This window comes from Dipodomys ordii, unplaced genomic scaffold (assembly GCF_000151885.1).
Source record: "Dipodomys ordii isolate 6190 unplaced genomic scaffold, Dord_2.0 Scaffold6, whole genome shotgun sequence".
Taxonomy (NCBI): domain Eukaryota; kingdom Metazoa; phylum Chordata; class Mammalia; order Rodentia; family Heteromyidae; genus Dipodomys; species Dipodomys ordii.
In genome coordinates this window covers 1,404,075-1,420,425 of record NW_012267222.1, presented here as the reverse complement: position 1 = coordinate 1,420,425, position 16,351 = coordinate 1,404,075, and the positions used below count along the sequence as shown (strand labels likewise).

Below are 16,351 nucleotides of genomic sequence, written 5' to 3'. Positions count from 1 at the left end.
TCTCCTGTTCCCGGTGGTTTTCCTCTGGCCTGTTTTGGTTGCCTGCTCTCTCAAAGGTGTGCAGAAGCTAGGGGCCAGAGCAGGGCTGGGCACACTGGGCAGACTGCAGGAACATGCAGACAATGCCTTCCTTCCCTACCTAGAGAGGAAAGGACTCAGTGACATCCCTGTGATCTGCCACTTCCCTTCTTCCCAGGCACTGCCGAAGCAGTTTTATTTATGCCTAAATCTTTATTGCTTTGTCATTACATATTCTGCCACTTTCTTCTCAGCTCACACACTGAATAGAAAAACAATGTTATTCCTACGTGTATCCCTTTCTTAGTTTACAATGTGGATCAGAATTGTGAACATGGGAGTTCTTCGTTTATAGGTAAACCATCCACATTTTGAAATTGCTTTGGCTAGTAAAATATTGCATTTAATTAAGAGAAGATACATTTAGACAAAGGGTTACTGGGACACAGCACAGATGACCTTCAACCTTGTGGCTCTTCAGAGAGAAAGATAGTCCAGTGGCATGTGACAGCATTTCTGAATCCAAACAGACCTAAAGGTGTTCTGTAAACTGTCTAAGAAATGCTACCACTTGCCTGCTTGCCTTCCGAGGGAAACCGATGTCTAGTATTTGAACTGACTCAGTTAAAATTTTACGATTTTTAATAAAAAAAAAAAACGGTGCGGCATAAGAGCAAAGGAGTCAAGCAATGTCAGGGGGTCAGCACAAGACACCCCTGTTTAAAATTCCAGCCCCAGCAGATCATACGCCCTGGTGAGGGAAAGGGGGGGGTCTAGGTCGGGGCCAAAGAAACGAAAGCAAAAGAGACCAGCCCTTGGCCACCGGGCTGCACCGGGTTGAGCCACACCCGGTTTTCATTAAGAGCAAGGACTGGCTGTGCATCCACTGTCAGTCTTCTGCTCAGACGGCTTCATTTAGCAATTCTTGGGGAGGGGGTGCCCCATCTGCCCAACTGTAAGGAAACTCTGCCGCTGTGCTCAGCACCTGGGCACTCTGTTCCCAGGTGTCCCCGGGGGCTGTCCAGCCAGGGCAGGCCAGGCTGCTCTCCTACGGTCAGGTGATCACAGAGCAGAGGGGGCCCTCTGGCCTCTGGCTTCTCTGAGTTGTGTTGGGAAGCGGGGCCTCCGTTGTTTTCTCATTCGCAGCCTGCTGGCTGGTGGAAGTCCCCCGACAAACATCCTTGCCGTATGGAGACGATGTGCGAAAAAGAAAAAGAGCACCTGCCCGTCTGTCCGCCTGTCCGTCCGCCCGCCTGCCTGCCCGCCGTGCCCAGGCGACCGCCCGCTCCCTCGGCCACAGCTTCCTCCTGCACACCTGCCCTTCATGTCCAAGTCCTTGCTTTCTTTCTTACCCTTAAAGGAAATCCAGGAACAGACACTGTCTGTGTCTCTTTAACATTTCAAACCAACTCATTTGCTTGGAATCGCAGGAGAAAGAACCACCCACGTGTGACCTGCATGTCTGGCATTTTCTAAACAGAAAGCCGGGCCTGGCGATGGGCTGGGGTGAGACAGGACCTGGGGCAGGGTGAACCGAGATTGCGCCAGGCTGGCGACATCAGCCAGAGCTTGCGGGATGTCTTGCTCACTGTCTATCCAGCAAAGCTACCGGGCTGCAACCCAATCGGCCCCTAAATCCTGGAGGAAGCTCTGAACCCCCACTGACTTCTACCAGCTGGGTCACCTGGAAGCCTTTGTTCCGGGGAGTGGGAGAGCCATTGGCCCCAGGAGGCTGTGATGTGCCCTTGGCCGCGGGCCAGGTAGACATCACAAGACACCTTTTGGGGCCCAGACTCAGGCCTAGGAGGAAGCCGAAGGGACGTGGTGGCCTCTGCCGTGGTGTGCTGTAAGGAAAGGGCCGGGGGACCTGCAGGAGTGGTGAGCCCCTTCTCATGAGGCCACATGGCTTCTCAGGAGACACTCGGTTGCAGAGGTTAGGAGGGGACATGGCCCGTTAGGTGGGGATCATGGAGACTAGTCCCAGGGAGGTGGAGGAACCCGAGCTGCCCCAGGGGCACAGACCCCGGCCAGCCCTGCTTGGGAAGGGGGAGAGGGGACACAGTGAGCTGCTCTTCCGGGCGGAGGCAGGCCCAGTCCAGGTGAGATCTGGGTGAGTACGTGTGGCTCCTGGCTAGCCGGGAGCTGCACAGAGCCAGAGAGGGGTGGGGGTGGGGTCAGAGGAGAGTCGCTGTTAGTTCCAGGGCCTGTGTGAATCACAGCACCACGCAGCTAGAACCCTCACCAGGTCAGAGAGACAAGACTCCCTCCCATGGCGTTGATGTTCAGGTCTCTTCCAGGACATCAGCAGGCCTGGCTTTTGAGTTTACCCAAGTCCTGACCATCGCCAGGAGCTTCCCAGGGGGACCAGAGCCCAGGTCTCTAGTCCACCTGCTGACCTGAGTCTTCAGTTCAGCCACCACTCTCCTCTGGGGATTGTGGCTTCCAGAAGTTTCTCTTAAGATGCTGAGACCCTCTGCTGCTTTTTTCTTTCCTCTGACAACAGTGACTGAGGTAATGTGCCTGGAACTTCGAAATGAAGTTGATGCCTTTCTGACTTATTTGCTGTGGTAAATACCACTCATAGACCCAACACTGACGATTTTGTGCAGTGCAGACGTGCAGGTACAGATATCTTGCCTTCAGTGTGGAAGAGTGTGTATGTGTCCCATGGAGTTTCCTGCCCGGGCTGGCTTTGAACCTTGATCCTCAGATCTCAGCCTCCTGAGTAGCTAGGATGACAGGTGTGAGCCTCCAGTGTCCAGCTACAGTTGGCTTTTGCACCCTCAGGTACGTGCGTGTGCGTATGTGTGGATGTGTGTGTGGTGCTCATAACTTCTCAGACATTCTAGTAAAACCCCCTTGGGATGGTGGAAATCTGAGGAACTCCATTAATACTGTGTAATGTTTCCTCTTCAAGGAGAAGCCTGTCTTCAAAACCTTTTTTTTTTTTTGTTATTACTATTTCTGGCCAGGTTTAATGTCCGCCCCAGAGCAGGGCAAGGCGGGCTGCCGCAAATGACTGTGGTCAGGACCTGGGTAGCAGGGCTTTCGGTGGGGGCTCCAGCTGTCCAGAGAATCAGCAGTTCGGCTTTTGAGAATCTATTGAACAACTGGTTTGAAATCTACTATCTCTTTCTCAAAGTCACATCATTTAACCAGGAAATATTTACTGAGACTACACTGGTTTTTCATATAGTGAGTTTAAACGTTATTATCCAAAGACTTTGAATACATCCTCATCAATGGCTCGTTTTCCTCAGATGACCAAAATTCAAAGGCGAGATCTGGGGATCGGAAGGAAAGGCCTGATGGCTTCTGGCAGTTTCTGACCCATGCCTGATGGCGATCTGCAGCCACGGCCCTGGCACCCAGCTGACCACCACCAGGGGGCACACTGGTGTCCCAAGGCCAAGCAGCGCTGGGGGGAATCCTATGTGGCTTGGCCGGAATCTTAGGTGCCCCACAGCACTCGGGTCCGGGTAAGGGCCTGTCTTCTCTCAGGGGAAGGGAGGGAGGGGACAGGAGGAATTTCTGCCTTTGGCTCTTTAAGGTGGCATGTGGCAAAGCTTCAATTTCCTATTGAATGTGTAAGTGTTATTCTGCCCATGGGCCTGAACTGGGAAGAACTCATCCCACAGGCCAAGGTAGAGGGAAGCGCACAGAGGTGCACAGAGGCTGAAGGCATCCAACATGACACCAGCTCAAGGGAGCTCCCAAGGTGAGCACAGAGCTCAGAGCAGGCCGGGGGGGGGGTCAAGTTGGGAATGAACTGGATGGACACAGCAAGGAGCACAGAGCATTCCCACCCTGGTCCAGACGATGGAGCTGGACCCAGACGCTTGCATTTGGCTCACCCATGGAGCTCTAACAAAGCCTCTGAAATGTGCATTCGGAAAACAAAGATCTTTGAAGACAAACTTCTGTTTGAAAAGGTTATTAATCTGCGTGGTTTCCAAAAGGCTTGCTGCACAGAGGAGCCTGCTTTCCTGCTTCCGTGTGGCCCGGTTCTGATGAACATTTGTTTTCTAAACCATTAAACGCGCATCCTTCGCTGCTCTCCACGCTTGCATTCGCCAAGGCCCTTCCACTTCCCAGCTCAGGGCCCCGGCTTGCAGTAGACCTGAACACAGGTCTGCTCCACAGGGCAAAATTTTGGAAGTCAGCATGGCCTAAATCTAATTCTTCATACAAATTTATTTTCATCTGGAGGCAGAAAAAGTTTTTTTTTGAGTTGTTTTAATGTTTAGGGTGTGTCTCTTGCTTTGATTCTGCATTATTATTATTATTATTTACAATCAGGAAGTTTCTCTTTCTTCCAGATTTTGGACTCTGAGAGCCACTGAGGTCCTGGCTGCAGAGGCAGATCCGCAGCCCTGCCTGGAGATGGACGGGGTCCTGTGTCCAAAAGTGTCACTGCCTGGTCCAGGATGAGCCCCAAAGGGAGGAGACTCAGCCCCTGAGAAAGCAGTACTGGCAGCCCTCGGAGGCCAGAGGGCCTCCCTTGGGTTAACTCATTGCAATTTTAAATGCAGAGTATTTCTCTTGTCAAGAGCCTGAACCACTTTTAAAAGCTTGCCTGGACTATGAGAGAATGTGGCCTTTGTAACGTGGGCTCCATGAATGGTTTGAAAGCACCGGGACTCCCCCCGCCCCTTGCCCCATGAAACTTCACACACAGGCCCAAAGATGCAGGCAAGAACAAACTCTGCTGCTGGGGGTTAGGGTCCCCGGCACTCCAGAAGAACCCAGTGCTCTGAGCACACAGCACAGAGAGTCTCCAGCAACCCCTACATGCTTGAAGATAAAGGGGCAAAGCAGCAGGGTACACTTTGCCTGGGGTTGGTAGAACCCACACCGCTCTCCCGTCAGCTGTGGGTCTGGGTACCTGCCCAGCCGTGTTGGCTGCAAGCCACAGAGCTCCAGGCGCTGACAGATTTCACCACAGTCACACAGCCACCCCTGCAGCAAGACAGGGCTGGACAGAGCACCCTGGCTGGGGCTCAGGCTGTCTCTCTCCTCAGTGCCCCCATCCACCTTGATGCAGCATCCCCAAGGACAGCCCTGGGGGACGGAATGCCCAACCAGACCTACCTGCTCGTTGACCTGACACATGGTGAGGTTCTGGTCATTACAGGAACATGCCACACGGATGTACTTGAGCCAGCTGCCGGTCCCCGCCTGGTGAGTGTCCACACAGAACTTCTCACTGCCTAGGTCTTCAGACATCTGTCAGGGGGGAAATAAAGCAAACCACGGTGAGAGACAACCCTAATACTACAGCGGCACACTGCCCATGTCCCGAAGACCCAGAGTGAGGTGGGAAGTCACATGTGACTTTACCCCCACACCCCACGCAGCGTGAGACCCTCACCACGCAGCCTGCCTGTGCCCCGGCGCCCTCGGGAGAGAGGTGGGGGATGGCCCTTTCTGCTCTCACCTAGCAGATCATTATCCTGGTCAGCGATAGCACGAGTCTTTAGCCTTGTGGGAAAACTCCCCAGCAAAAAAACGGTCCCAAGCCTGAGAAAGGCAGAGACCACTGGGCTGAGAACAAAGCCCTGTGGCAAGGACACAAGCCTGTGCTGGGCTAGAAAAGAGTGCTTCTGAAATGAAAGGTGTTACTGGGTATGCACGTGCGTGCGTCAAGGTATGCACGCTCACCCGTGCAGGTGCAGGCTCACACCAGCTTGCACATCACCCTGCGAGAAAGCAAGCCATTTCGCGTCCTTGAAGCTGGGAAGTTTCTGTGTGACACCTGTGGCCTGCACATGCCTAGCTTTCCTGCACTTCCCCCCCTCTCCCCCAGCTTGGCTTTGTTTTGCTCTTGTGCTCTGAGCTCTACTTGACTTTGGGAAGTGATGGCTCAGGCTTGCTCTCTGATCTCACCCTGCCACAGAGAGTTTCTGCAGAAGCTGCTGGCCTCACAGGCCTTGCTTCAGAATCTGAAGGTGGCACACAACAGCACCCAGCAGGCGGTCAGGAGGCTGGCCGCCGCCCGCTACCATATCCTGTGGTCTGGCAGGCTAGGTTTTCTTGTAAATTGGGAGGGAGGTTGGTGGGCAGGATCTGAGGCCACTACCGCACTGAGTCCTAGAACGTAGAGTGTGTGAGTCCTGCCGTGCAGGTGTGTCCCGGGAACAGCATGCATGTATAGCTGGACATTTTCCTGTATATAGGTCCCCAGGTGTAACCCGGTGTGGTGATTAGACAGGTGGGCAGGTGCATCCTAGGGCAGATGCATCTGGTGCACAGGTGTGTGTCTAGGTGCACAGGTGTGTCCTGTGGGTGGGTGCATCCAGGTATGACCACCTGTGTCAAACATGCAGCGGTGGCCAGGTGAACAGGTATACCTCTATGTAAACAGGCATTTCCAGGTGGGCAGGGGTGACTGGAGAACGAGTCCAAAGGACCTGGCGAAGGCTGGGCGAGGAGGCAGGCAGCGTCTTACAGAGTGAGAGATGGCTCTAGGCACTGTGGGCCTCCCGCCCCTCCTGTCCCCTGGGGGCCTTCTGAGTGCTCTGCTGTGAACAGCAGACCGGGGGAGGCACTGTCTCCCACCTCCAGGTCTGGGAGCCCCCTCCTTCCTGCCAGAGTCAGGTGCTCTGGGAAGAAGTCAAGGAACCTCAGACCATCCCTGAGTGGCCAGGGCTCTCCTGGCTTGGGACTCAAGGGCAGTGTCCCTCAGCAGGCCCAGGAGCCGCTGCTGAGCCCGGCTTTGTCTCTGCCCAGCTGGAGCCTGTGGGTTCCACTGTGGCAGCTCCTCCTCAGCCACAAGCTTCTGGGTGCTCAGGCCTAGCTTTGCGAAGATGCCTGCAGGCTGACCTGGAGCGGGACTGCGGGCCCTCTGTGCTGACAACCCTTGACCTTTCGGAGACGTAAGCGTTGGTGCCAGACGGCATGGGGCAAACAAGGAGAACTTGCCCTGTCCCTGCCTGTCAGCCCCGGGAGGCCGCTGAGGAGCACACCATGGCTGCTGAACCTGCAGCCCCGTGCGGGCAGGCCCCACTTGGCCACAAGGCCCTCTGCCCTTCTGCGTGGGTTTTCCCGGGTAACAGACCCACTGGGGTCCAGTCAGTTCAAAGCAGTGAGGAAGCACCTGGCCTGAATGCCCTGCCTCTGCGTCCCTGTCTCTTCCCGAGCCTTGGGCAGAAGGCCAGGTACCTACACCACACAGGTAGCTGAGGGTCTTCGGTCTCTTCCCTGCTGACACTAGCTATGGGTGACTGACTGAATTACTGACAAAGCCTGGGCAGAAAGGGGTGGGCAGGAGGGACTTGGATATAGGAAGACCTCCCAAGGCGGAGGGGCGCCCCTGTGTGCCTGCCACACGCTGCTGGCTTGCTCCCAGGGCCTCTGCTCGGCAGCTCCTCTTACTGAGGAAGTGGCAGGGAACGGAGATCATGCAGCCATTTCTGGGCTGGGCAGCTGCTTCTCTGTGACTTGGGTCCCCATCTTCTGCTTTGCCCAGGGTCAATCCGGAGGCCTGACCACTCTATGCTGGCTATGGGCAGGCCCACAAAGCACCTGCATGTATGTCAGAGGCTGTGTGTGTGCAGTGGGTGGAGAGAGAAGAGGACACAGAATACTAACAGGCCTGGCCCTGCACAGCACGCCAAGCCCTCCCACTCACGATCCTGACTTCCCCTCAACATGGAAGTACCAGCTGTGTTGGCACAGCAGGCACATGCTGTCCCCCTCTGAGCCCAGGGACCTGGCAAGGGTTAGGCCACCTTCCCAGGGGTACCAGGTCGCAGTGTGCACCTGCCCTTCCCCCAGCCCGCAGCCTCTTCCCAGCTCCTGACCCCTGAGTCTGTCACAGAGTGGTGTCACTTCCTGCTGGCCAGGACACCAACGCCCATGAGCACTTGAGCTCTAGCTCCTGGGCAGTGAGGAGGAGCCTTCTGGGGTCCACACGTGTCCTGTGACAGGAACCCGCTGGGCTCTGGGCGCTTCTAGAAAGAACTGGGGACGGCCAAGCCCTTGAGAGAGGGTGTCAGGGTGTGCCCTGTGCAGCAGGGCACAGGCTCAGGCAGCCAGGGCCGGGGACCTGACGGGGGCGGAGGCAGGGTGTCAGCCCCCTTTCTGATGTGAGTGAACGCCACATCCAGCCACATCGGGGAGGCGGGCCACTGCATGGACTTGAGCTTTGACACGAAGCCATACAGCTGTGAGCTTCCTCTGGGAGCCACACAGGAGGCTGACAAGTCGGGAAGACAAGAGACACGCATGGGGAGGAGAGCGGGGACAGCGTAGGAGGTGGCCTAGCCTGTGACATCCTCTTGGCCTGTTTTGTCAGGCACGTGGTGGCTTTGGGCCTGCACCCCCGTCCAGACCCACAGTTCAGCTCCCGGCCTGGTCTCCACCCCAAAGCCTGCTTCTGTTGGGGCCAGGCCTCGGGAAGCCCAGACCCTCTGATGAATCTGCTTACCCCCAACTTGGCCTTTCAGACCCCCCATGTCCCCTGTCAGTGTTCCCAACTCATAAATCAACCCCGGCAGAAACGCTGAGCTTCGACGCAAAGGGATGGAAAAACTGTCTGAACCTTGACAATTTTTGTGGCACATCATTTGAGGTTTCCTGCACTTCTGCATCGTGGCTCTCCACTGGGCTGGTTCTTTCATGTTTCACGGGCATGGGCAGTGCTGACCCCGTGCAGGGTGAGCACACGGACAGGAATGGCCCCGCATCTGTCATCAGCTCCCCTAATGGGCTCTGAGCAGACGGGAGGGAGCAGGGCCTGGGAGTGGCCCTCCGGGCCCACATCTTACAACAGCAGCGTGGCTCCCCACACCCCACACGTCTGCACACGGCTCTGGCTGACACCCACAGCTCTCTCCAGTGAGGCGGAACCTTCTTGCCCGTCCCCTTCTTTAAGGATCCACAATTGATTCCGAGCGACTGGCCTGGCTACAGAGTCTTGTGGGTCACTTTTTTATGATTAGGTGCACGTGTGTATGCATGCACACACACACACACACACACACACACACACACACACACACACAGGGGCACATGTATCTACCCTAGCATAGACACACAGGCACATGCAAAATGGCTACACACGCACACACACATACACACACACCTACACACGACAACGGTTAGGATTTACAGCATCCACAAGTAGCTGAACAGAAAGTCCATTCTTGTGACGGGAGAAGGGAATGCGTTCTGGAAAACTCGCCAGTGCGGGGTGGACATGGAGCCTGGATGAGCTCATAAATCCCCATCCTGACGCTCGTTATAGCCCGGTGCTGACATGGCCAAGCGCTGAGGAGAAACGTGTCAGGCGCGATGGAGTTGCACGGCTGCCAGCAGACAGGAGCCGGGCAGTCCGGTGAGCGGGCCTGGGGCCCACCTGCTCAGGCTGCGGCGGGGCGGGGGCTGGAAGGGCAGGTGGGAAGTGGGGAAGGGATCAGGGAGGAAGGAGGGGGAGAGCCAGCGAGTGAGCGAGTGCTGTTCTTCTGAGGCTGGCTTCTAGAAGAAGCTAGATGGGTCTCCCTGACTTGCCCTGGATGGCACCGGGCGGTGGTATGGCTGGAGTCGGGAAGGGTCAGGGTCTCAGAGACCTCGGAGTACGGCCCAGGATCTGGAAGGCTCTGTCGTCTGACCAGATGAGAGGGCCCGATGACAGGGACGGTGCTGTGACACCTGAACTCTACTCCGGGGATACCTGGCTGTGTGTGGGTCTCAGGCAGATTCTCTTGGCTCAGGGTCAGGCTGAGCAGCAAGTTAGAGGTCCCCGGATCATGGCACTCCTGGGGTGCACACACATCTTCTCAGGGTAGAATTCCTCTCTCATACCAAGACCACGCAAAGGCCTCCGAGATGTTGGGCAAGGACCTCAGTATTCACAGATGGTCTCCCCAAGATACAACCCGGAACCACAGATCTCTTGGGGTGCAAGCCTTGTGTACTCAGTCAGACACCCAGACACCAGGCCCTGTTCAGCATGCAGCTAGTTCTTCTCAGTTCTCTCTCTCTGGCTGCTCCTCTGTGTCCTTGGTCCCTTCCACACTATTCGATCGACGTCTTCCCTCTCCCTTTCCCCCTCTCCCTCTCCCTCTCCTCTGTGGGCTGAGACTCCACCTGGGAGGGAGACTTACACACTTGGGTCTCCGGCAAATATCAGAGGGGTGGAGAGGAGGGGCCAGGCAGAGCTGGGGCGCAAGGGCTGGTTCTCACTGTCTCTGCAGTGGCTGGTCACTGGCCCTTCCTGTGACTTAGATACAAACACACTTCAGGGTGAACTCACCCGGGCCTGCCACTGTCCCCCTGTGGCCTGCGTGGGGTGCTCAGGGGCGGCACTTCCTTTCCAATCATTGACTGGTCCCCCTTGGCATTGGTGATTTGTCTTGTCAATTACAGACTAGAGCTCTGACCCATACCTGCTTTCCCTATCTAAAGCGAAATAAGGAATGAAACACAGTCTGGGGCAAAGTCAGCGGCCACCTGGCGTGAGCAGCCGGGGTCACAGGCGAGCCATCTGACACTGGCTGCTCATGCTGAGGACCCTGGAGGAATAATGAGCCGGCCCTGCGAGCTCACTGTTGCCAACTGGTCCTGCCTCAGTTTCCCCTTTCTGCTTCCTCGCCACGAGGAGGCCCATGGCGGCCTGTACAGATGGCAAGCTCCAAGGAGCCGCTGCTTCGCCCTGTGCTGGCCCATGACCCTTCTCTTAGTGGCCATAGCAAGTTCCCCAGAGCCAGTTAATTTGGTGTCACTTTGCTTCGAACTCTGATTCTTGGGAAGCTGAGCATTTTACCCATTTTACCACCTCACACGTCTCCCCTGAGAAGCACCTCAGGCCATGCCCAGCCACCGTGTACACACGCGAGGTCCCAGCAGGATCCCCGACCCGGCCGCACGAAGCACAAACTCCAAGTAACCGTTGTCGGTGACTTGCCAACAGGAGCCATCAGCCCGGGCCTGGACCCTGCTCACGTCTACTTGCCGCAGATGGTCTCCAGCAAGACATTGTGGGGTCAGCCTTGTCCCCAAGGGGTCACCAAGACCCTGGTCATGGGCTCCTGGCTCTTTCCTGCCTGAAATCTCCCCTACCTTCCTCTCCGGGGCCCAGGCCTCCATTCCTGGCATGCCGTACCTTCCTCGCTCCCAGGCCTGCTGAGTAGAGGCTACCTGGGGCCGTGGAGCCCCTTCCACTGGGCCCACAGCCTCTTCTGTGCCTTGCTGGGCATTGCTGGCCGCTTTGATGACAATGCAAAGCCAGGATGTGGGGGCCGAGGCTGAATCTGCTGGGAAAAGTGAGCCACAAGACCCTACGGAGCCTCTCACCTTGAGAACTCCGGAGACCATGTGAGTCTCCAGGCTCGCCGGCCCAGGTGTCAGTTCCTGCAGAGGCTCCCGGCCCAAGGCGGTGTGGACCTCTGAGTCACAGTAATCCAGGCACTCTTGGGAGATGCTGGGCAAAAAGGCCCTGCTCACCTGTGTGTACCCCGGCCTTGTGACGGGAGGACCAAGACTGAGGATGGCCTAGGGCTGCTCCCAGCATGCACCAGCCTGGGGTAGTGGGTATTGCACCTGTGGCTGTCCCTCCAGGCCACACCACTGGCAGAGCTGTGTCGCTAGCAAAGGCTGGCAGTCCAAAGTCCTCCAAGCTCCCCTGGTGCGGGTCCACAGCAGGGCCTCTCCTTCCCTACCTCCCCTGAGGGTCTCAGGCCATCTCCGATCTTGGCTGAGGCCAGAGCCTTGACCCAAGTCTCCGGAGGGAGGAGGAAGGGTCACGGGGCAGTTGCATGGCCACTGTTGCTTCTCCTGTCCATCTGGAACAGTGCTGACCCAGTTCCAATGTGACCAGCTCCAACAGTTTTTCAGACCTAAACTTGCCTGAAGCTGTGCGAGGAAGCAGTAGAATTCTAGAGCCGGGACGTTGCTTGTTGGCAAAGCTTCGCCTAACCTTCTGAAACGAGCTGCCTTTGCTTTGGTCTGGGTTTTGATCATAAAAGAGCTTAAGAAAAACCCTTCACAACCCCAAACCAAATGCCTGTGGCTGCACCCCTACCCAGGGTGAGCGGGCCGGGTCTGCCACAGGAAGTCCCTCCTCTGCACGGAGGCCAGGCCGGGAGGTGTCAGCTACTTTCTCTGGCTCTGAGATGGTGACAAAGTGCAGAGCTTGTGGGCGCGGCAGCCCCTGCCAATGCACGCGGGAGAGTTCCCCTCAGACAGCAAGCCGTGGCACGGTGGTGCGTGTGTGTGTGTGTGTGTGTGTGTGTGTGTGTGTGTGTGTGTGTGATGGGGGTTCAAAAGTAGCAGGCACATGGTTTCCAAGGCCCTGTGGGAGCAAGACCTTTGGGTGTTTTTTGTCTTTTTGTTGTTAGACAAAGGCTCCCAGAATAGACACCCAATGCCCCGCCATGGCAGGCTCTCTTCTTCTCGTTGGGAGATGCTCCTGCCTGATGCCCAGTGAGTCATCTGCACCTTAGCACACAGCTTCAGAACGGGGTTGCTCAGGACCCAGGGCCTCCTAATCCTTAGATCCTCTCCCACGGCATGGCTATCCACCACAGCCATCATGTACAGCACCGGAACAACTAGAAGATGGGTCCCAAGAGCACCTGATGCCACCCAGCAGACAGGGTGGTCAAGCCTTGCCACCCCAGCTCCCAGCACAGGGCTCCCAGCGACGCCCTGAGCTCCTCTGATCTCACCCTTGGCCAGCCCCCCCCCAAGGCTGTGATCACCTCTGCTTCCTTCAGTGGTAGCTGCTGACCTTGGTGACCCCAATCATTGGGTCCCACATCTCCCCCAGGGACAGCCACCTTGGAACCACATTTGACGATGGGGAAACCAAGGCACAAAGGAATCCAATAATTGGCTGGAGGTGGCAGAGCTGAAAAGGGGCAGATGGACTGGGCAGCGGACACTGGCTGCTCTTGTCAGTGTTTACTGTGCATCTTGTCTCGTCCTGACTCACTTCCCCTTTACTGGGGGATGGAGGCTCAGCACGAAGGGTGCTTCTACAGAGCCTCCTCCAGAACAGGTGTTCAGCTGGGACTCACTGAATATCTCCAGGAATGGGCGGGCGGGCAGGTGGATGGGTAGATATGTGAGTGGGTAGACAGGTGATGGGTGGGATGGATAGGTGGCTAGATGCGTGTGATAGGTGTGTATTTGGGTGAATGGATAATTGAGTGGATAGATTTTGAACAGGTGGGTTGATGGACAAGTAGACGTATGTAGGTTATATGGACGGAGAAATGAACCGATGGGTTGATGAGTGTGGATTTGTGGATTGTAGCTGGTTGGATAAATGAATGGATGGCTAGGGGGCTAGATGGACATTGGGTGGGTGGGTAGAGGGATGAGGGCACTGGTGGGGAGACAGATGGTTTGAGGAAGGGGAAGAGTTGTCCCACCACCTGCCCAGCCCACAATGGCTTCCACAGCTGCCACAATAAAACAGAAGAGCTGTAGTTTGGAAGAACAAAGGGCACCTCTCCTGGGAGGCTTCCTTGGCCCCTCAACCTAGGGTGGGCTCACTCCAAGAGGCCTGCCCAGCCCCCCCTCGCGGGGGAGGCCCTGCAGTGACCAATCCTTCTCCACCGCACGTCCTTCTCCTCCCACAATAGCAGCGGCCACAAAGGTTTCCTATGTCTGAGTCCCAGAGCCAGGCAGCCCCGATAGGGTCAGTGCATGCTTAGGAACTACACGACTGTGTTGGGGGGCTTCAAGTCAGCTGAGAATGCCCAGGAGTGCCCCCTGTGCTTGCTTTTGTGTGCTGGTCTCTTTTCTCCTCTGCACTTTCTAGTCTGGCCCTTTTCCTTCCCTCTCCACCTTGGGTTCTGTGAAGGCCCTGCCAGTCCTTCCAGTGGCCTTCCCTTTGGTCACCAGAGCCATAATTGTCTCAGATCAGTTTCAGAATCGTTGTGCTGAGTAATGTTCCTCACAGCACAGTGCAACAGAGACCTATCTCCCCAGAGCCAAGGCTGTGGCTAGTCCGTGGGAGCTGGCACACAGTAGGGGCCTAGCCAGAGTCTGCACACGGCAGAGTTATATCTGGTGCCTTCCACGGCCCTGACGCAGTGCCTGAGAGCCCATCCCTCTTCCTCCTCCCAGGGGCTCGTGGGTAACAGAGCAGCCAGTGACTCACCGCCTTTCGTGTCAGCCTGATGTTTTGAGGTCAGCTCTGGGAAATAGCTCAAATCTCAACAGGCCAAGTTCAAGCAAACACCTTGCCAACCCCTACAAAAGCACAGTCCTTGCTGCTCTTTGACATACAAAAATGGTCATTGGCAAAGAGCTTGGTGCAGCCCATGTTGTCTTTGGAAGTACTAGAAATAGCCAACTCTAGTCTCTCGCCGGAGTGGGCCCAGGTATCTGTGCAAGGAAAGATGCGGGCCAGGCCCCGGCCTTTGTTTTGGCTTTACTGAGTGACGAGCATGCTTTTCCTCTGGGTGATTTATCGTGGTTCTGCTTCCCACATTGTTTTTCTGCCTGGAACTTGGCCACACCAGCTGGGTGAGCCGAGAGGGGCCCAGGATCCACCGTCTATGATACGCTTAGCCGACCCGCTTCTTGTAGCCAACAATCCCAGAGTCCGATGTGGAGCCCCTAAGACACAGGAGATGGTGACGCGGGGTTGGCTGCTAACCAGGGATCCTGGTTAAAGCTATACACGGAGCCCATCCTCCGCCATGAGCTCAGCCTGAGACATCTCCCTGGGGATCCAAGGTAGCTTCCTTCCCACACCGGGCGGTGGGTCAGATGGGCAAGTCTGAATGACTCCTAGACAGGGGTGTGGTCAAGCAGCCTTGAACAAACAGAGGGAGCCAACTGACCCCACAGCGCTCCTCGTTCCCTGTGTTCTAGCCAGCGGTGGTGGATGACAGTTACCAAAGGAATGACATGTTTTTTAAGTCTTGGCCAGTCACGTCCACTGTCTATTGGAACCCAGGAAATGGGATGGAAGAGAGGTATTACAAGCCTAGTCACAAGAAGCCAAAATGACCTGAGCACCTCTTCCAGCCGTGTGGGACACAATGGATCCAATTAGTTACCCAGCATGTGAATGGGGGTGTCTGGGAGCCATAGGACATTTCATCAGGGTCTTTCTATGTAGATTCTGCTATGATATCCCCACCCCACCACACACACCGGAAAAGACAGATGGAGAGGTTACATTGCCTTTTCTCCCTCAAGGAGGCCTGGAGATCAACTTGTTCTGCAGATCTGTGTTTACCAATGGTCTCGGGATGTGAAGGGAAGTCCACAGAAAAAGGAGACAGCACATGGAGCTAGAGCACCCCCTGGCTGGTGGTGAGTGTCCCTCAGTCCTCACTGTCCTGGGCTGGGGCATTCTCCCAGGATGGCCGGACTGATGCTTCTCTGGAGGAGGACCCTCTCCCCTGCCTCTCAGGGTAGGTGCGGGGGCGGGGGGGGGGAGGGAGGGTGGAGGGGGACGGGGATGCCGTGCCTGGGGACTCTGGCAGGCTCTGGATCCAGTGGGGGACACCCAGGGTGCCTGCCTTAGTGGCCGACACCCCCAGACTTCCCTCCAGAGACCTGCTTTCTTTGGCTGTGGCTCCCAAATGGGAAATTCGATCTCAGAGTCCAGGGGTCAGGGTTGACCTAAACAGTGACCTGTGGTTGGTCCATCTCAGCAGTGGCTTGGGGTAGGCCTGGATGGACAACAGGTCTTTATTTATTCCTGGCTGGTTAGGAATGTTCACTAAGTCAGGTTCCACGTTGCACACACCTCCTCCCCTCTGGTGGGCTGTTTCCTAGAGGGTTTTCTGCAGGTATCTGAGAAGGTTCAGCCCTTTGCTGTGCCAGAGATCTAAACCACACAGCAGCCTCTGCTCAACCTCTTTCTCACAACACATGCCACTTTCATTTTAAATCACCTTTGTTGGGTTTTCCTCTCTAGACAGTGAGTACTATTGTACTTGGGGCTTTGTGCCTGGGAAGCTGGTGGTCTACTGTTTGAGCCATGCCTCCAGCCTTGTTTTGTGGCTGGCTATTTTGTAGATCATTTTGGAGTCTCATGAATTTTTCTGCCCAGGCTGGCCTCAAATTTTGATCCTCCACATCTCAGCCTCTCATTCAATGCCTGTGCCGCCAGAACCCAGCATAAAATAATAAAAAAAAAAAAACAGAAGCAAACACTTTGATTATTATTCTATCACTTCTTCCCCAAGGGTGTGGAAGATAAGCTTCTTTTAATATGATATCCTACTTTACTTTCTAAAAGCTTAATGAAAAATGTAGCAGAACCCTCACACTTAAAATAACTGCCTTTCCCACCTACTCTAGCAAGTCACTGAAGTCTCAGAAGCACGCACAATAAACTTGGGAGTATAATTACCTTAAAACA

At 55.8% G+C, this 16,351-nt stretch overlaps 1 protein-coding gene across 1 annotated transcript in view; it reads right to left on the bottom strand.

The window, feature by feature from the left end:
- The window catches only part of Prdm16 (PR domain containing 16), a 221,611-nt gene that overhangs the window by 35,264 nt on the left and 169,996 nt on the right, over positions 1–16,351 (bottom strand). The window contains exon 6 of the mRNA XM_013033142.1: positions 5,110–5,244. Within this exon, the coding sequence (XP_012888596.1) occupies positions 5,110–5,244 (135 nt within the window). The remainder of the gene's footprint in view (positions 1–5,109; positions 5,245–16,351) is intronic.